Genomic DNA, 18154 nt, shown 5'->3' on the forward strand with positions numbered 1-18154 from the left:
CCCGGATGGTGTACTACATTCCATCATCGCCGAAACTCATAGAGAGGTCAACAATTGATGGTCACGAGCTGGCATTGGCCTTTGGTATAGTTCTTTTTATTTGATTTACTCTCAGATACGAGTGGCTATGCTAGGTTGAATGGTTGACGTGACAGAAGACCGCTAATGTGAGAATCCGACAGGGCCCTGCCAGCTTCCTTGCCTCAGCTAATAGAGCACCAACATCTCATCGACTCAAAGTCTGTGATCCCGCGCCGATCCCCGCCGTCCCTCAAGTCAGACAATGTTCTTCTGAAGCCACTCCTTCCACTGATCAAGCGTCCAGCCGGAGCTGATCTCGTTGTTCGGGTACCCGTCAAACAGCACCGTCGGGCTAACGTGCACGCCCGTCAACCGCGCGAGCTTGATGAGCACCTTGAAGTCGTTGGTCACGCCGTTGCCGACGTTGAGCGCGCCCTCGGCATCGGGCTTGTCCGAGACGACGAGCAGGTCCAGCACCGCCTTCTCGTCGACGCCCACGGACCCCGCAAGCTTGGCGAGGCGCTTGTACGTCTCGTTGCGCGGCTCGTTGACGACGTTGGCGTCAAAGTAGTCCTTTTGCGCCTTGAAGAGGGCGTCGCTGTACGCCCAGAACTTGGCGGGCGCGACTTTGACGACGGCCACGGCGGACTCGTGGACGAGGGTGCTCGAAGGGTGCCAGGGCTGGACCTGCTGGCGGAAGATGACCTCGAGGTGGGCGGCCCAGGTCGGGTTGGCGCGGATGGCGGGCACGACGGCGTTGTAAAAGGTGTTGAACTGCTTGGCTGAGTAGGGGCAGACGTAGTCGAGGTAGAGCTCGATGGTGTGCGGCTGCGGGGGGACACCATCGGTGGAGGGCTTGGGTTCCGCTCCAAAGGTGAGCTTGTGTGCTGCGAATTTGGGTGGTACGGCCATTGTTGGTGATGTGTAGCGGAAACGAGATGTGATGGTGGTTCTTATTTTGCGTTGGAGATAGGCAGTGTTTCTGCTGGTGAGTACTATCGTCGGATTTGAGGATGAGATGGGTGAGAATAGAGACGACGCAAAGATTGGGCGTCGAGTCAGGTTTAATAAGACGTTCGAGGGGAGCTTCATGGAGCTTTGTCTGGAGGTTATGCGATGCAAGTGGCCCAGCAGCAGTCAGTATCCGTACCTTACCTCAGAGAGCGAGTGGTGACGAAAGGTCCCCATTGGAGCAGGCGGCGGGGGCGGGGTAGCTTCCGGGTGTTGATAGAGCTCCTTGTCCACAGATTCGCTGCCAATCGGTGAGGTTTTGCAATCATGATGCAAGCGCACGAAAAGCTTTGCTGACTGAGCAACCTCAAAACTCACCATTAGCATCACGCAATTCTAGAGAATTCATGCGCTATCTTTCTGCGCCTTTGGGCCTCGGCCAGACTAGCTCTCTAGTCCTCCAGAATTGATGATTTGGAATATTCAGCTACGGCTCCGAGCTGCCTTTCGGAGTATAGACTGGTCCCCTCCCTTTAACACCAAGTACCGAGCTCCGGGACTACCGGCCGGGCCCCTGCTGTCGGGTTCCCCACTGTGTGGCCCCGAACAATCTTGACAAATTCAACCTCGGGGTCGGCTTCATTCAACTACGAGTCACATACAACGGAGCGACTCAACAAGCCGACTTTGACTTTGACACGGCCCTTCGTTTATACTCTCGTCAACGGAACTACGATACTCTCATGATACAGTATTCTGGACCACGATGCCCCGCGCAAACTCGCCAAACGTTATGTGCTGCTCAATGTCCACCTCCTCGCCGAGGTTTGGCTGAGTGAAGACGGCCAACGTATTACGCGCAACGCGTCCGTCGCTCACCGCTGCCCTAACCCCCCTCACGAAGTGCGGTACTGCCTTGAATTTGCCGCCCGTGATACGCTCTAGAGCTTCGCCAGTCTGAAAGGCGATACAATCCCGCGGTATCTTGACTTGTACCGTCTCTCCGCTCCGCGATTCGATGTACAGCCCTGCCGAAGGATCGGGAGACGCTTCCAGCTCCGCTAGAGGTGGTAGGCTTGCTGAAGTGTTGTTCGTGGCTTCAGGCACCGCGGTAGAAGTCTCCTTCTCGTCGATGAACATGGCAGACGTCAGGCCAGTCAGACATCTCCCGAGTGTGTTAGCGACTGGCAATTCCAACGATAAGAGGGGCACTTACCCATGATCTTTGTGTCTCGAGCACCTTGTATCTGTCAGTAAACTTCTCAAGACGGTCTTCAACTGGACGGCTCACCAGTCATCGTCGGCTGCACCAATCTTGGCAGGAGCTTCTTTCTTTTGTGGATAATAATGCAGGAGGCGCGCTTTGGTCGTGTTCGATGTACTAACGACATGTTCAAGATACCCTTTGGAATATCCTGGGATCTCGGACTCGGCAAATCTGTCGCACGCTCGGGCTACTAAGACGGCTGTATCGATGATGATTCGGCAAAGATTCTCCACGCTTGGCTTGAACCCAGGGAGGACGTCCTGTGAAGGCCAAATATTAGGCGAGAGGTACTCGGGAAAGTTGTTCTGGTTGAATTCGGCCGTCGGCTTGGCACAGTCGAGAGTTGCATCAACATAGAATGCGCAGTTCGCATAGTATGAGCCCTTGAATGTGTCAATTTGGCCGTTTTTGAGTGTTTCTTTACCCAGGGACCAGCCCGTCAGGTATTTAGCCTTCTCGTTCTCAAGCTTGACTGCTCATATGTAAGCAGGGGTGGGCAGACGGGCAGCAATTTGTATCGTACCCAGCTCCTCTTCAGGGAGGTTGCCCAAGTAAGATGCATAAGATAAGGTCTGATGCCTCAAATGAGTGAATTCGGGCGGCACGTCCTTAACCACCAGAATTCCCAGAGTATCGGGCCCAAAAGCTTCCTTCAGAGTCTCGAAGGGAATGTTGCCTATGATGTGAATTTCACATGTAAGCTGCTGTCCGTTCCACTCCACGATCCAGCTCTGTGGAACTCACCCTCCTTAAGGTCGTTGAGAGACACAACAACCGGTTGTGCGATCTGAAACATGGTATTTATCTGGGTTGTGGAAGTTTAAAAAGGTAGCAACGAATGAAACGAGAAGGAATCCAGTCAGATCGTAGGCTCATCGACAAGCTTCCGCGATACCACCTGCCGGGTCGGTACCTAAAAGGTGGGGGAGGGGCACAGATAGCTCCTTATGTAATCACAACGTCTAAACGTCCCCTCGAACTCTACTCATCACCATTTCCACATCTCCAAAGCTTGAGCACGCTCCTAGGTCGCGAAAAGCCCACCGGTTATCGCCGAAAACCGCAGCAAAGATAACGCAATTTCTCCTTCCCTATCGAGCCCCGCGAGAGAGGGGGGACACGAAACACGGGGGATACAACGCGAGATGGTCAAGCCCCTGTCCTTCAAGGGCGACAAGAAGCCCAAGAAGAGAAAGCGCGCGGAAGCCGAGGCCCAGAACGGCGACGCACAGGGCGGGGAGGTCGCTCGCACCGGCGGGGCTTCCGCGTCGACGGCGAACGCGGACGATGACGACGATAGCTGGGTGTCTGCCGATGCCGTGACGGATGTTGTCGGACCCGTCATGTTCGTCCTGCCGACGGAACCCCCTACTGCCTTGGCGTGCGATGCCGTGGGCAAGATATTTACGCTTGGAATCGAGAACATCGTCGATGGCAACCCGTCCACGGCTGAGCCGCACGACGTGCGACAGGTGTGGGTTGCGAATAGGATCACAGGGACGGAGCAATTCAGATTCAAGGGCCACCATGGGCAGTAAGTGCTGGCTACAGAATGTTGTTGACGAGGGTCATATGCTAACTTGCCACAGATATCTTGGATGCGACAAGAATGGCGTACTATCAGCGACATCGGCGGCTGTCTCGCCACTAGAATCTTTCAATGTCATTGCAACGGCGGATACTCCTGGCACGTTCCAACTGCAGACACTACGCGACACCTTTCTCTCCGTCAAGCCACCGAAACCCAACGTCACCACGTCAGATGTCAGGGGCGACGAAGAGTCCATCACGTTCAACACCACATGGCGTATCAGGATGCAGGCGAGATTCAAGCCGCGGCTCAAGGCGAACAAGGAAGAAAAGGCAAAGGAAAAGATCAGTCGCAAGGAGCTCGAACAAGCCGTGGGACGCAGGCTCGAGGACGACGAAGTCAGGAAGTTGAAGAGGGCGAGAAGAGAGGGCGACTACCACGAACAATTATTGATGTTGAAGGTCAAAGGGAAGCACGACAAGTACGGCTAAAAGGGAGGATGATTTGGTATGGCACCACGAAAAAGGGGAGAGACGATGATACCCAGACGCAATGAGCAGTATAGCCGTTTAAACATCTCACTATCGTTCTGAAGTTTTTCACACTTTTGCTTTCTTCTGTTTTCTGACCTATGTAGGCCTCCACGCCTTGATGTTACCGTCCTCTCCAGCAGTGAAGACGACTTGTTCGTCATCGTAGAAGCAGAACGACCGAATGATCTCTTCGCCGTGGCCTCCCGGCAGGCCGACGCTGTTCGCCCTGTCGAAACCCCAGCTGCCTTCGGCTGTGCGGGATAGGTGCACCAACTCGAATACTTGACGGCTATTCCACTTGTTAGTCACGTTCCCAGGCATAAGGCGTAAGTTGCAAGTGAAGAAAACATACTCTTGTGAGCCGGCACCGACGATAGCACCACTGCCGTCAACCTTGGTTGTCATGTTGGCAATGTACTGGCAACCCAGCGTCTCTCTCGCATCGCCAAAGTCGACCAGAGCCGCGCCAGAGCCGCAATCCTCGGCGACGCTGTACACGGCCAGCTTCTCGTCGTGAGTCAGCACGTAGACCTCGGTATTGCTGAGGAAGGAGGCGTGGTGGACAGAGCCCTGGTTCAACGTCTGGACGACGACCTCGTCTTCGTCAGAGATTCGTGTGTCGTAGACATTGACGAGGCCGTCGGTGGATCCCGAGAGGAGGATGTGCGATTCTGAAGGGTGGAAGCGGAGTTCTGTGACGTCGTCACTGTGGACTTCGTCGTACTGGAGTCTCTGCTTCGGGCCGGCTCTGATGTCCCTATAGAAGGTGTCAGGGGTCCCGTATAATCGAGTAGGGTGTTGTCGTGACCCAAGGAATACTTACCAGAGTAGCACGGATGCCATGTGGTTTTGAAACTCCGTACCTAGTGCTATCGTGTTGCTTCTAGGGTCACAAGCCATAGAAAGAATGGGTGATTGAGTAGCTGAACGTCGTGTTAGCGGAATTCGTCGGATGTTTCATTCCTTCTCAGAGTGAGAAAACATACCCGCGAAATGAGCGACTTGCGGCTTGGACGCTTCCCTCATATCCCACACCGATACTTCTCCATTTTCTCCCGCCGTGCAGACAACAGAGTTTGACCAGTCAAAGGTCTTGAGGCATGTCAGGTTGCCGTGGTTCGTCTGGTAAGACTTGATGGGGCCCTGGCCAACTCGTGCGGGATCGAAGAGGCTGAGTTTCTGATCTGATGAGATAGCGGACAGGCCAGCGCTGAGTCGCTGAATATCGAGAACATAGACATCGCCAAATCTATGGCCGTCAACGCAAGAGAGGTTGTACATCTTGACAGCACATTGACCTGCTGTGCTTGGCTTATATGAGCATGAACCCTTGACCAAAAACCGAGATTTGCAACTTCTTACTGAGCGTTGAATGTACACAATTTTGAAAGCTCAAAAATATTCTCGCTTCTATGACCTTGGAGAACCTGAAGCTTCTTGCTTGTCTCCTCACTTCTACCAGGCTGAGATACCGAAACTTTGGCAGATCACAAAATTCGTAGAAACGTCAGTAAGAGCCGCCTGTGAGCGAGCTGTGGAGGACTAGACAGTGAAGAAGCGTTTTCATGCAAAGCCCCGTTTTATGCGAGTATATGGTACGTCCGACTAGCGCCCCTTTGCAGCGGTATTGCGTACCTGGCGTCCGGCTAAGTTAGTGACCAATCATGTATCACGTAGTGGACTATCCCTGTTCATTTGGAGCTTCCAATTCCATCTACGTGGACCTAAAGCCAGGACAGCTGTTCTGAAAGCATCGAGCTGCGCAACTGCTGGGAACACCAACCAACACTCTCCCGAAACCGCATATCTGCGAATTATAACATGTCGTGGAACTTTGCGCTCGAATTTGGCACATAATTACCGTTCAAGATGAGGCGTTCTTTGCTCTGGCTAGGCCGTAAGTTGAAAGTCACTGCAATCAAACAGCTGATCCGAAGCTGACATATCCTCAAGTGCTATTGCAGGCAGCCACTGTATTCTGTGTCGACGAGCAAAAGGTCTTGAACGAATACCAAAAGAGTCACGACAGCGACGAAGGGAAGGATGCGACAATACAAACGGATGTTATCTCGGAACACCACACCCCACCTCCGAGGCAGCCCGGTATGTACAATGTTCGCGATGGTGGGGGGAATTATGGTTGATGGAGCTGACTTCCAACAGGAGCGGACTTGGTCGAACTCGCCATCGAACAACTGATCAAGCTTCCACCCCGAACCTACCCGAGACGTGAACGTCGCTACACTGTCGTCTATACTGTGCTCCGATATGCCCTCAAAGTTGTGCCTAGCCTGAAGGCTGCGCCTGTTCCCGGCAGCCACCAGGCACAGGAGACCAAGATCACAGGTCCGCTGTTGGAGGCTGTGAAGCTGTTGGAACAGTCTGCGTTGCAAAATAACACGGACGCGCTCTACCTGCTCGCCGAGATGAACTTCTACGGCAACTACACTTACCCGAGAGACCTCAAGGTCGCCTTCGATCACTACCATACCCTCGCGACGGTCCACGGAAACCGCACGGCGCAGTACATGATTGGCCTTTACTATGCAACTGGCATGGGTCATGTTGTTGCTCCCGATCAGGCGAAGGCCTTACTCTATTACACTTTTGCAGCGATGCAAGGCGACACCCGCGCGGAAATGGCTATTGGTTACCGTCATCACAGCGGTATTGCGACGCCGAAGAACTGCGAAGCTGCGAGCAAGTACTACAAGAGAGTTGCGGACAAGGCAATGGACTGGTATCGCTCGGGTCCACCCGGCGGCATGGCTTGGGTGGTGGAGTCGTATCGTATCGCTGATGAGCTTGGCGGAGTCTACGGTGAGGGTGCCAGCGCCTCGAGTGCTGGTATGAACGCGATCAAAGCGAGCCCCAACTCCGACGCCAATGCCGCCATAGACGACGTGATTGAGTATCTTGATCTCATGTCCCAAAAAGGCGACGCCAAAGCATCCTACAACCTTGGACGGATTTACTACGAGGGGCAGAGAGGTCTCGACCGGGATCTGGACCTTGCTCGCAAGTACTTCTTTACCGTGGCGAAACGGTACTGGCGTAAGGACGGCCGTATCATCGAAAACCACAAGCAGGGTATCGAAAAGACGGCGAGTAAGGCGGCTGGCTTCATTGGCCGCATGTACCTGCGTGGTGATGGTGTCGACCAAAGCTTTGATCAAGCAAAGAGATGGTTCGAGCGTGGAATCTCTCACGGCGATGCTCAATCTCAGCATGGGCTCGGTCTCATGATGCTCTACGGGTACGGGACGCCAAAGAATATTGCCATGGCCACCGACCTCTTTAAGGCAGCGGCGGAACAGGACTACGCTCCATCTCAGATCGAATTGGGCGTGCTCTACCTGGACCAGGGCGGAGCAGAGGATGTCCGCATTGCAAACAACTACTTCGAGCTTGCCGCTAGATACGGCCAAATCGAGGCCCACTACTATCTCGCCGAGATGGTGTACAACGGCGTGGGCCGCGACAAGACGTGTGCGATGGCTTTGGGCTACTACAAAAATGTTGCCGAAAAGGCCGAGCCGCTTGTTTCCTCGTGGGCCGAGGCGAACCAGGCCTACTACTACGGCGACGAAGAGCTCGCTTTCTTGGAATACGTCATGGCAGCAGAGCAAGGATATGAGCGCGCGCAGAACAACGTCGCTTTCATTCTTGACCCTGTCCAGTCCAGACTTCCGCTGCCTGACTGGCTGCCACTTCCCGAGTGGTTTGGTCTCCAGCAACACACCCGACCCAACCTACTCAACAACCCTAGACTCGCCCTCATGTACTGGACGAGGTCATCCAGGCAGTCGAACGTAGATTCCCAGGTCAAGATGGGCGATTACTACTTCCATGGAATTGGTTCCGAGCCGGACGTGAACAAGGCAGTTCAGTGCTATACGGGCGCCTCGGATTACTCGCAGAGTGCTCAGGCCCTCTGGAACCTTGGCTGGATGCACGAAAATGGCATTGGTCTGACCCAAGATTTCCACTTGGCCAAGAGATATTATGACCAAGCACTTGAGGTCAATGAGGAGGCTTATCTTCCCGTCACTCTGAGTTTACTCAAGCTCCGCCTCCGAAGCGCATGGAATACGTTTACTCACGGCCCGATCCACTCGATTCAAGACGATCCTAGTAAGTTGACACGGCTTGTCCTCTACGATACGCCCCAGCTAACCAAAACTTTAGAACCAAAGAAGGACTGGTCACTCAGCGAGTGGATCGCCAACTTCCTGCAGGATGATCAGCTTTTCTATGACGACCCATACTACGAAGACATCTTCGATGACACGATCGGCGGCACAGGCCCAGACGGCGTGCCGCTGGAGGACGACGGCATCGCCGAGAGCCTCATCATCGTCTTCCTCGCTCTGTCCCTGGTGCTTCTTCTCTACTACAGGCAGCAGAGGCAGCAGCAGCATCGAAGAGAGGAGGAGGCGCAGAGACGTCAACAGCAGGGGCAACAGGGTCAACCTGCCGCGGCGCAACAGCAAGACCAGGGCCTTTTCCCTCCACCTGGTAACCCGGATTGGAACAACTGGGTCGCTGGCGGTATTGGACATTGAAACGTTTGTATGAATACGGGTGAAAGAAGTAGTCGTTGGAGATGGGGTGTGAGATGGGGCTGCAAGGGTTAGTTGGGGAGGACGATTAAAGCATATTCAGCGCCGGCGTTTGGGAATGTCCAGGGAAAAGGACATATTTCCTCGAGACTACGTTACAATTCATGAAGTTATTCGCTATGTTTGCTTGTCTCCTGGCTTAGGCATTGATGTATGAGTGAAGAAACGCCAATCTACAAAACCGCTTGTTAATTCCTTACTTCTATACACTCCTCACGCTACAAGCATTATCCAACCTTTTCCTCTGGGCTCAGCCCTATAGAACTATGGTTTCTGTGTTAGGTCATGTGTATCAAAACGCTTTCTTTGAGGGCACGATTTATCACGTAGCATGGCAGAATGAGTACACTTGGAAGGCAGGGACGTAGTAAGACTTGCTTCGTGATGCGAGAGCGTGCGAGTTGGATCATGAATAACCTCTGAGAGCCTATTCTAGTGTGGCCTGACGGTGCACATCGTCTACTAGGCCATCATCGAGGGCGACAATGAGTTGGTGAGGACCATGTTCAGCGTTCTCTGGGGGCGATAGGTAGGTGATGATGGTCGATCTGAACCCCGGCTAGACTTTCTGGGAAGCACTCTTCTCCCCTCCCTAACCGGATGATATCTTGTGCTACTTTAGTAGTGATATTCGTAACCAAGGTCTGGCTTGATGCAGGGTCCATCGGCATGGAGATTGAGAGAGAGGCAGGAAAGGCTGAAGAGCTCACCTCTCACTGCCCGCCTGTTGGTGGAGCGTGGTGGTGTACGTAGTATAGCAAGTCTCTTTGCGGACAGCGCGTGTCCGAGCCGGGGAGGTGCCGCACTGCCGTCGATCATTGCAGGCCGATCTGGAGGATCAGATCATCGCCGAATCCACATCTCAGTTGGGTGTTGGTGGGAACCACCTGTCAAATCACACAGATATAGCCGTTACCCGCCCGGTTCTCCACTGATGTATACAGTGTTGTCCGTATTCAAGTACAAGTGGGCAACTTTTGCGGAGTGCTTGTATGGTGCTCTTGTGTTGGAAAGGTGTTGTGTCTTCTCGGTCATGAATATTATCCATGGCGAATAGTATTCTGCTCGAGTACTCTTCTCGAGTGAGCTATCCTTACTCACTTGCCGCTACGATATTGCCTACATAAGATACCTGCAGTGAGAATCGATGCCCTGACGCAAGACTACAGTACAGGCCCATGTTGCCTCGTGGGGGGTTCCGTCCTCATCCCTACGAACTCGCGGGATGCGGTTGCCACTGACAGTAAGCCGAGAATTTGCAATCTTTGGGGGGCTTAGACGATGCATATTGCAAGAGAGCCGCTGTGTCACCGGCAAATATACTAAACATCCGATTCACCCATGCCAGCCACAGCCTGTTGCCATGCCTGTGGAACTCGAGGCAAACGCCAGACGAAATCTTGATAGCGTCGCCTATGAAACGCTGTGGCTTTGGCTTTCCGTGCCATGGGGGATTCCTTCTCGAAGGAAGTAGGGCAAGTGTGAAAAGGCTTGAACGATGATGCTCTGTACCTTATAGAGAGGCCAGGCTAGAGTGTTGGCGTGGTTGCGTAACAGCTCGCGGCAGCATTATATGGGAGAAGTGTGACAAGTCGCGGGTTGTTGAGGCGCAGCGGTTCTCTGTCTTTACGAACCTAGGCCACGTACCCAAGAGCAAACTCGGCTCTCTCTCCTGGCAGTCACTCAGATGAGGTACTCGAGTTATGTATCACGTGAGCTCGTCGGACATTGTGGTATCATGAGAAGTAGGTAGACCAATCGCCGCAAGACCTGGATATTTGCAGGATTGCTTGACTGCGAATTACAAAAAAGATTCCAGGCAAGCGCCATGGCGTCTAAACTCAAAAGCGGCAGTTCCCATATGATAGGAAGTGTGTTGGTATGAGACTTCCCATACCAGGGGTTTCAACTTGCAGCAGCAGACTGAGCACGAGGAGTGCGGACAACATATGCCAGAGACACCAGACTCTCCGATGCCGACCTTCTCGTCCAGGTATGACTACATATGCCAATGCCCGGGAAAGGTTCCAGAAGGTCGAGTTCGGAACCGTTTTCCAATCCTTCTCTTTCTTTCTCTCTCGAAGCCTACCAGTGCGCTCGAGCAATATTCCGTAGGACGGAAATTGGGTTCCACGAGACTGTGCGGGCCTTTGCTTTCGTGCAGGTAGACAGGCCGGAAAGCTGATTCGTATGCATCTGCATGTAAGATTACTGAAATGGTGCTTTGTGGCTTGCCCGGTGCAGATGAGACAGCATCCCTCATGTCTCAAAAGTCTCGTTGGGGCTGTTTCATTTCCACCAGGAAAAGTCGACTTTTGATTGCTGCTTGGACAGAACTTTCCATCGAAAGCTGACGCTACCTTATCAGCCTTAGCGAAATACTTGCGGGCTGAAGGAACAGCTGTGCCGCGCAGGACCTCCGTATAAACACGGGGTTGTGTAGTAGATGCCTACGGAGCTCTATGCTCTATGCTCTGTGGGGGCTGTCTGTTGTAAGCTGCTAGCCAGCCTAGCCCTTCTCCCATAAAATGTCCTACTACTAGTGCTAGGAAGTGTCGTTAGAGCTCGGGTGGAAAAAGACAATCTCAGCTGTCAATGAGGCTTTCACCCGTCCTATGATTTGGGATAATATACGTCTACCAAAGCTGGCAGGCCCGGCAAAGAAGACAATTGCCGGTGTAATGCATAACCGACCTCGAGGCGAGAGGCAGGTACTCCGTAAGCAGCATGACTTGAAAGATTCAGCACAAATTGACTGCGAGCTTTGAGGTCGAGAAAAGTGGTGGAGGTGCGGAAAGAGCTGTGCCGCACGGCGGCATGGTCATGGGGTGAGGTTGCGAGGGCGTCGTCGTCGGCGTCTGAGGTCCGCGGAGGGCGGGACTCTCTGAGTGGACAGAGTCTAAAGACTGGAGCCGGGCCGCGGCTGGAAGAAGCGAACACTGTAGGTAGGTAGGTACCTATGCAAGTCTGGGATACACCTCTGTAGATAGACTATTGGAGCTTTGCTAGGAATTCAGAAGTCGGCAAGCGAAGCTGACTAGCTATCCGGGGGGTGCTTGGCTGGTCTTGGTTTACTGCAAATTGTATTCAGGAATGGATGATGAGAACTCGCGGTAAATGTGCAGGTGGAAGTTGGCTAGCGCCAGTGCCGCCCAGTGCCAATGGCGTCCATCGAACTTCCATTGCCTACGGTCCTACGGATACCTCCACCTAATAATATTCGGAGGTATCTGGGAGGTAGGAAAGCAGTCCGCCGGGCGGTACGAACTACGAACTACGAGCCAAAGACCGCACCTGGGAATTTGCGATAAGGTACTCCGTACTTACGGATACGTCCCCCGATTCTTGTTAGGGCTGGCGGAGTTTCCCCGCAATTTGTCTGCGCGAACTGAGGTGATCTTTTGTTCCCTTGTCCGCCACCCCTGGCCGGCTTTTGTCGGATGGGCTTGTGGAGAGATCACACTGTGTCATTATCAGGAATCCCGCGGGCTAAGGCTGGTGGTCTGATTGGAAAGCGGTCAAGCTTTACTACAGTGTGTACGAAGTTTGCCTTTGCTTTTCGATGGGTATGAGATGACCCCGGATTAAGCTAACACTGTGTGCCGACACCCAACGGCCTTTGCATTCCACACACACAAGGCTCGGAGTCATTAGAGAAGCGACCGCCGCCACTATAAGCTACAGGCATCTATCTGCGTTGCGTTCTGGACAATTTGTGTTATCGTTGTCGTCATCTACTATGGGTTTCCTCATCACCGCGATGCAACAGACTGGAGGGTACGACGGAGACTGAAGCATCGTCCCTGAACATCATCCGCCTTGTCAGACTCAGCTGGGGGTAAGACTGGTCACGGCCGGCTGCGCGGCATCGAATGGGGAACCCTTTTCCCACCGCTTGCACGAGGTACAAGGTAAGAGGTAGCAAGCAAGCAGGCACTCGTGGCACCGTCGCATAGCTGAGAAGCCAGGGCAAGCCACTGCGGGAGGGAGGAAATATGATGACTGCGCGCTGTGCCCGCCCGTCCTCCAGCCCATGAAAGTGACGGGCACAAAGCGGAATAGGCTGCCGCGGCTGTCAAGTGGTCAGTCAGATATCACTGTTGTTCGTACCCAAGTGAAAAAAAGATGGTACAAATGTACGAGTGCCCAAACCCAGCAGCGTGCTTGGTGCACCAGAACAACAGCCCTCCAGCCAAGACAACCGCCGTCCAAGATGCAGGAGATGCTGAGTCAAGGCAATGTAGGCTGAATGCATGTGCGGCCTGCACGATACAGCACAGGTGCGAAGCTCAAGCAGGAAGCCATGTTGCCGGATACCAATGGAAGTTGTCGGTATCCGTACGCGAAGAGACGATGGACGGGTAGCAAAGTGCGTGGAATACGCCTAGGTCCAGTCAAAGTCCGTCAGCCCGTCGTCGCCTGCAGCGCGTTTGCCTGGCTGGGCTAGTGTCATGCAGAGTCGCCCTTGTTTGCCATTGAGAGACTTGAACCCAAGACCCCGATCCCAAGGACGAGGAAGGGAAGTACCTTGATAGTAGGCAGTCAAGGGAGGGAAGCAGGCGCCTGAGGGAACGGTACAGCGACATACCCGTGGTCCCGTATACTTGTGCTTCGCTACACCTCATCAGCAATAAGCGGTATAAGTCTCTCAGGTATTAGTAGGTAGCTGAACCAGGCAGTAGACAGACTTCTGCTGCGTTCCCCTCGCTCGGGACACCCATGGAACCAGTCACACCAGACCAAGACATACCAACCCTCCACTGACACTGACTGCTGCAGGCTCAAACTGTACACGCAGCCCTAGAGATGCTTCAAAGGTCTGTGTGTCGTCCTGTCGTACCTGAACTTTTTGGAAGTTGAGTTTCCCCAGACCCCAATTCCAGGGAAACCAGTGGAGGAATGGTCAGACATCCGAGAAGAGTTTCCATTGGACACCCCGAGCGAAGGTTGTTGGCTTAGCCTGGCTTTTCTAGCAAGGTTTCCAGGAACATGTTTGTGTGTGAATGTGTATACGCAAGCGGCCGTGCCGAGAAAGAAGTTCATCCTGCCGGTCAAGGTTGACTTGAGTTCCGTGGTTCCTCATAATCAGTCGCACTCGTACCTAGTTCCTCCAGAATCCAGCGTCCCCCGCAAATAAGGGGAAACCTAGCGCCAAACCATGGCGAATTCCAGTAAGGTGAGTTGATGGCTGACTACCTTTGACGAGAGGTAGGTATGCCTCAGTCTAGTCGCGTGTGTGACACCTCAGTACTCTCAGCTACCACGTACTGATTCAAGCTGTGGAAAGCTCACGAGGCTGGACTGTCAAGACCCAACAACTTCAGAGATAGGTGCTCCTACCTGGCAGTATTATAGAATAAGACGACCAACATTGGAAGCTGATGAATCTCAGCGAGGTACGGAGAGCGTATTCGTACGGCCTATTCGTACGGACTACCTAGGCACGTACGGATACAATGACCCGTCCAATTCCATATCCCATCCCCGCCTTTGATTTTCTGGCGCCAAGGGGGAACAAGAGTAAAGACGCTATCGCCAGATGCGGCATAGGCTTGGTAAAGGGGTATGTGACTGGCGAGTTGAGCACGGCCGGATGCACCACTCACCCTCAAAGGAGCCAATTAAAGCCGCAGCCACCAGGCTGGGGCCCTTCGCAAAAGCAGCAAAACCCAGCACAAGACCAGAGGGAAGACAGGCACAGTCACCCGTTCCCAAGAATTCGCTAGTCAACCCACACTGTGGTATCCGTAGACGGGGAGGGGAGAGTCTGGGAGAGCCCCTCAAAAAACTGCGCTGATCCACGGTGCCACGGGTCCCTCGTCCTTCCCCCTTCGTCCCTCTACCAGCTGATGGGTGGGTGAGCAGTGAGGTGGATGTGGCAGCGTTCAATCTTGTTGGTTGCGTCGAGGCTTCACAGTGTTTGATTATGAGTCTGTCCAGCTTATTCTGTCTTTTTTTCTGCCCCGTCTCTCGCAAGTTGAAGTCTCTGTTGCCGCGTCTCTGGTCCATGACACCCTTTACTACCTTACCTTACTTGGCTTCTTCCGGGCTGATAGGTACTTGGTGCTGGGGGCGGGGGTGAAAGAAAGCTGAGGTAAGCCTGGGGGGTGAGAGGGTATTTGGTATGTACTCCTTGGAAGGAAGGAAAGTCTTCTTTCTGTCCAGCGTCTCCTGCCCGTCTGCCCTCCATCTCCACATTTCCCCTTCCCCTCAGCCTCTCTGACTGGCTCATCTGCCCCCCCCCTCCCAAAGTTCCACACACCCCAGACTCGCGCTGTTCACAGTGTTCTCTGTGCCCCAGGTGCCCCCCTTCTGCTTCTGGCTGGCTCAGACTTGCCTGCCCTTCCCTCCCAGACTCTCACTGTGCCACTGTGGTGGACGTGTGGACGTACCTCACGCTGTAGGTGGGCGGTGGCTTTTTGGTGGTTCCTTCTTCCGAACTGGACTGGCCTGAGTGACTGACTAGAGTACCCGGGACCCGACTGCCCGACCTTTTCGTGCTTCTTACCTTCGAGCCTTCGCCTGTCTCCCTGCTTCCTTCTCCACACCCCGTCTGCCTGTCCTGTCCCATTCCATCCTATCCATCCATCGTTACCCACACTTCGTCGATTCACCACTCTTCACTCGCCCGCCGTCGCCCGTCACTTCACTCAAATGGTCGCCGGCCCATTTCCACCTCGATTCTCGACGACTTTCGAGAGATTCGCCCTCTCATAGTACCACGCTTCCATTCTGGATTGCTGTCGCCGCACTCCCCGTTCACCATGGCGATAGCCATGGGCTGGCAGAAGCCCGACAATGTCGCCGGCTCGTCGGCCCCGGCCATCATGGTCGGTCTGTTCGTCGCCTCGGGCGGATTGCTCTTTGGCTACGACACTGGGTAAGCACACATACACACACACACAACACAACGCGGCATACGATCGAATACCACCCTCTCGACGACGACGAGCAAGAGAAGAAAAAGGACGCGATGGCGCTTGTGCTCATATTCGTGTGATCGTGGTGGAATTCTTCCGAGACTTGGACGCTGATTCGTGACGGGCTGTAGAACGATTAACGGTATCCTCTCCATGACGGCCTTCCGACGAGACTTCTCGACCGGCTACACCGAAAACCTGAAGCCCGCTATTTCACCCGCCGAATCGTCCATCATCGTCGCAATCCTGAGTGCCGGCACAGTCCTCGGTGCTCTCCTCGCCGCACCCATCGGCGATAGTTGGGGCCGTCGCATTTCGCTCATCTTATCCGCCGGCGTCTTCAGCTTCGGTGGTATTTTCCAAGTCTGCGCGCACGACATCCCAATGCTCTTGGTCGGAAGGTATGCCATACGGATTGGGAGTGTTGGCTCATTGCGCAACGCGTCGCTGACCAAGTATGCAGGTTTTTTGCTGGTGTCGGCGTCGGATCTATCTCAGTACTCGTACCAGTCTATCAGTCAGAAATGGCTCCAAAGTGGATTCGAGGTACCCTCGTCTGCGCCTATCAACTTTCCATCACCATTGGTTTATTGTCCGCATCCTTTGTCAACATCTTAACCGAAAAGCTCGACTCGGGCGCCGCGTACCGCATCCCGCTTGGCCTTCAACTTGTGTGGGCCGTCGTCTTGACCCTCGGTCTTCTGGTCCTCCCCGAAACACCACGCTTTCTTGTCAAAAAGGGCAAGCCAGAGGCCGCGGGTCTATCACTAAGTCGCCTCCGTCGCCTCGATATCACCCATCCCGCCCTACTCGACGAGCTTCAGGAGATTGTGGCGAACCACGAGTATGAACTCACACTTGGCCCAGACTCCTACAAGGAAATCTTTTATGGGTCGCCCCATCTTGGTCGAAGAACTCTCACTGGATGTTGCCTTCAGATGCTGCAACAACTCACGGGTATCAACTTCATCATGTACTACAGCACGTCCTTCTTCGATGGCGCCAGGGTCGAGAACCCTTACGTCAAGGCTCTCATCATCAACATTATCAATGTCGTTGGAACAGTTCCGGGCCTCCTTGTCATCGAATCGTGGGGCCGTCGCAAGTTGCTCATGGTCGGTGCTATCGGCATGGCAGTCTGTCAACTCCTCATCGCTTCCTTCTCTACGGCTGCCGGCGAGAACCTACAGCAGGCCGCGCAAACCATCCTAATCGTTTTCTGCGCCATCAACATCTTCTTCTTCGCGGCATCATGGGGCCCTGTGTGCTGGGTTATTACGTCCGAGATTTATCCCCTAAAGATCCGTGCAAAGGCTGCCTCGATTTCGACCGCTTCCAACTGGCTCTTAAACTTCGGCATCGCATACGGCACTCCCTTCATGGTTGGTCAAGGGCCTGGCTACGCCGACATTGGTCCCAAGATCTTCTTTCTCTGGGGTGCTTTTTGCATTCTGGCAGTGCTATTTGTATGGTGTATGGTCTTCGAGACTAGCAAGATCAGTCTTGAGCAGATTGATGAGATGTACGAACGTGTCGACTACGCCTGGAACAGCACTAGGTTCGAACCGAGCTGGAGCTTCCAACAAATTCTAGACGAAGGATGGTCACCTAGTGGTCAACCCCCTCCAGAACACGAATTGCAGCAAACACAGACGAACTCCACGACCCAAACTACACAAACCTCACAAACAAACTCAAATTCGGCAACATCAACAAACACCGGCGCGACTGCGAGCTCGACAGAAGCGGAAGCGAAGATGCTATCCCAGATGGGTAATGTGGACTTCAGTTATTGATCATTTATACCCATCTTCTACTTTATATCTGATGTTACTATTACCACTCTTTTTCTTTCCTTGTCATTTCAAATCATATCCCGGATAGCAGCGTCGGAGTTCACAATGTCTGGAGTTTACGGGGGGTTCATTGGCCATAACCACCGATGGGCGGTTGGTTTTGGGGTTTCATTTTGGCGGAAACAGGTTTTGCCACTATATTGCAGCGCAGCGGTTGTTTGGACAAAGAAAGTAAAGATATCACGGTCAACGTCGACGAGAATATCCCATTATGGTTTGACGAAGGAGTCAGCTTTTGTGGCGTAAGGGAATCGATGATATATCAACCCCACCTCTCTGGGCATAACACCTTAGTATGACGAAGCGGTGGGAACAAGGCCGGTTTCATCCGGTCTAGAAGATAGGCAGGGGCGAGATAGCTCTTTTGTCATCTATCAATTTGAGTCAAGTCAGTCCACAACTGTTCAATGGCACTTGATTACTTTCCATGATACGTATGACTCCATTCAACTC

The 18154-nt window shown here is 53.5% G+C and overlaps 6 protein-coding genes across 6 annotated transcripts; 3 read left to right on the forward strand and 3 right to left on the reverse strand.

Annotated features, from left to right (window-relative positions):
- Positions 1 to 24: 24 nt before the first annotated feature.
- BDP81DRAFT_428746 (uncharacterized protein) lies at positions 25 to 1405 on the reverse strand. Its single transcript, XM_060590454.1, has 2 exons — positions 183 to 1405; positions 25 to 84 (listed from the first exon to the last, which is right to left on the reverse strand). The coding sequence occupies exon 1, from the start codon at positions 1111 to 1113 to the stop codon at positions 277 to 279; it is 837 nt and encodes a 278-aa protein (XP_060444550.1). The 5' UTR covers positions 1114 to 1405; the 3' UTR covers positions 25 to 84; positions 183 to 276.
- Positions 1406 to 1424: 19 nt separating this feature from the next.
- Positions 1425 to 3196, reverse strand: BDP81DRAFT_428750 (uncharacterized protein). The gene is made up of 5 exons (XM_060590455.1): positions 2984 to 3196; positions 2763 to 2915; positions 2264 to 2711; positions 2189 to 2212; positions 1425 to 2137 (listed from the first exon to the last, which is right to left on the reverse strand). The coding sequence occupies exons 1-5, from the start codon at positions 3033 to 3035 to the stop codon at positions 1714 to 1716; spliced, it is 1101 nt and encodes a 366-aa protein (XP_060444551.1). The 5' UTR covers positions 3036 to 3196; the 3' UTR covers positions 1425 to 1713.
- A 188-nt stretch (positions 3197 to 3384) lies between these two features.
- BDP81DRAFT_320737 (FRG1-like family-domain-containing protein) lies at positions 3385 to 4261 on the forward strand (the record flags this gene model as incomplete). The annotated part of the gene is made up of 2 exons (XM_060584545.1): positions 3385 to 3773; positions 3829 to 4261. The coding sequence occupies 2 exons, from the start codon at positions 3385 to 3387 to the stop codon at positions 4259 to 4261; spliced, it is 822 nt and encodes a 273-aa protein (XP_060444552.1).
- A 138-nt stretch (positions 4262 to 4399) lies between these two features.
- On the reverse strand, positions 4400 to 5584 carry BDP81DRAFT_461335 (WD domain-containing protein; the record flags this gene model as incomplete). The annotated part of the gene is made up of 4 exons (XM_060593754.1): positions 4400 to 4592; positions 4656 to 5060; positions 5127 to 5226; positions 5290 to 5584. 4 exons carry the CDS (start codon positions 5582 to 5584, stop codon positions 4400 to 4402), a joined length of 993 nt encoding a protein of 330 aa, XP_060444553.1.
- A 477-nt stretch (positions 5585 to 6061) lies between these two features.
- On the forward strand, positions 6062 to 9150 carry BDP81DRAFT_31612 (uncharacterized protein). The gene is made up of 4 exons (XM_060584143.1): positions 6062 to 6200; positions 6257 to 6406; positions 6467 to 8437; positions 8492 to 9150. The coding sequence occupies exons 1-4, from the start codon at positions 6173 to 6175 to the stop codon at positions 8866 to 8868; spliced, it is 2526 nt and encodes an 841-aa protein (XP_060444554.1). The 5' UTR covers positions 6062 to 6172; the 3' UTR covers positions 8869 to 9150.
- Positions 9151 to 15689: 6539 nt separating this feature from the next.
- BDP81DRAFT_320602 (glucose transporter rco-3) lies at positions 15690 to 17641 on the forward strand (the record flags this gene model as incomplete). The annotated part of the gene is made up of 3 exons (XM_060584534.1): positions 15690 to 15805; positions 15977 to 16246; positions 16309 to 17641. 3 exons carry the CDS (start codon positions 15690 to 15692, stop codon positions 17639 to 17641), a joined length of 1719 nt encoding a protein of 572 aa, XP_060444555.1.
- Between the last annotated feature and the right edge of the window lie 513 nt (positions 17642 to 18154).

Source organism: Colletotrichum phormii, assembly GCF_030913505.1.
Source record: "Colletotrichum phormii strain CBS 102054 chromosome Unknown BDP81scaffold_11, whole genome shotgun sequence".
Taxonomy (NCBI): Eukaryota; Fungi; Ascomycota; class Sordariomycetes; order Glomerellales; family Glomerellaceae; genus Colletotrichum; species Colletotrichum phormii.

Coding starts and splice junctions, on each gene's coding strand:
- BDP81DRAFT_428746 (XM_060590454.1), bottom strand. CDS start 1,113: ATGAAGCTCCCCTCGAACGTCTTATTAAACCTGACTCGACGCCCAATC.
- BDP81DRAFT_428750 (XM_060590455.1), bottom strand. CDS start 3,035: ATGTTTCAGATCGCACAACCGGTTGTTGTGTCTCTCAACGACCTTAAG. Junction 2,712..2,762: donor CCTCCCTGAAGAGGAGCTGG/GTACGATACAAA, acceptor ACATATGAGCAG/TCAAGCTTGAGAACGAGAAG. Junction 2,213..2,263: donor GGTGCAGCCGACGATGACTG/GTGAGCCGTCCA, acceptor GACAGATACAAG/GTGCTCGAGACACAAAGATC.
- BDP81DRAFT_31612 (XM_060584143.1), top strand. CDS start 6,173: ATGAGGCGTTCTTTGCTCTGGCTAGGCC. Junction 6,201..6,256: donor TTCTTTGCTCTGGCTAGGCC/GTAAGTTGAAAG, acceptor CATATCCTCAAG/TGCTATTGCAGGCAGCCACT. Junction 6,407..6,466: donor CCCACCTCCGAGGCAGCCCG/GTATGTACAATG, acceptor GACTTCCAACAG/GAGCGGACTTGGTCGAACTC.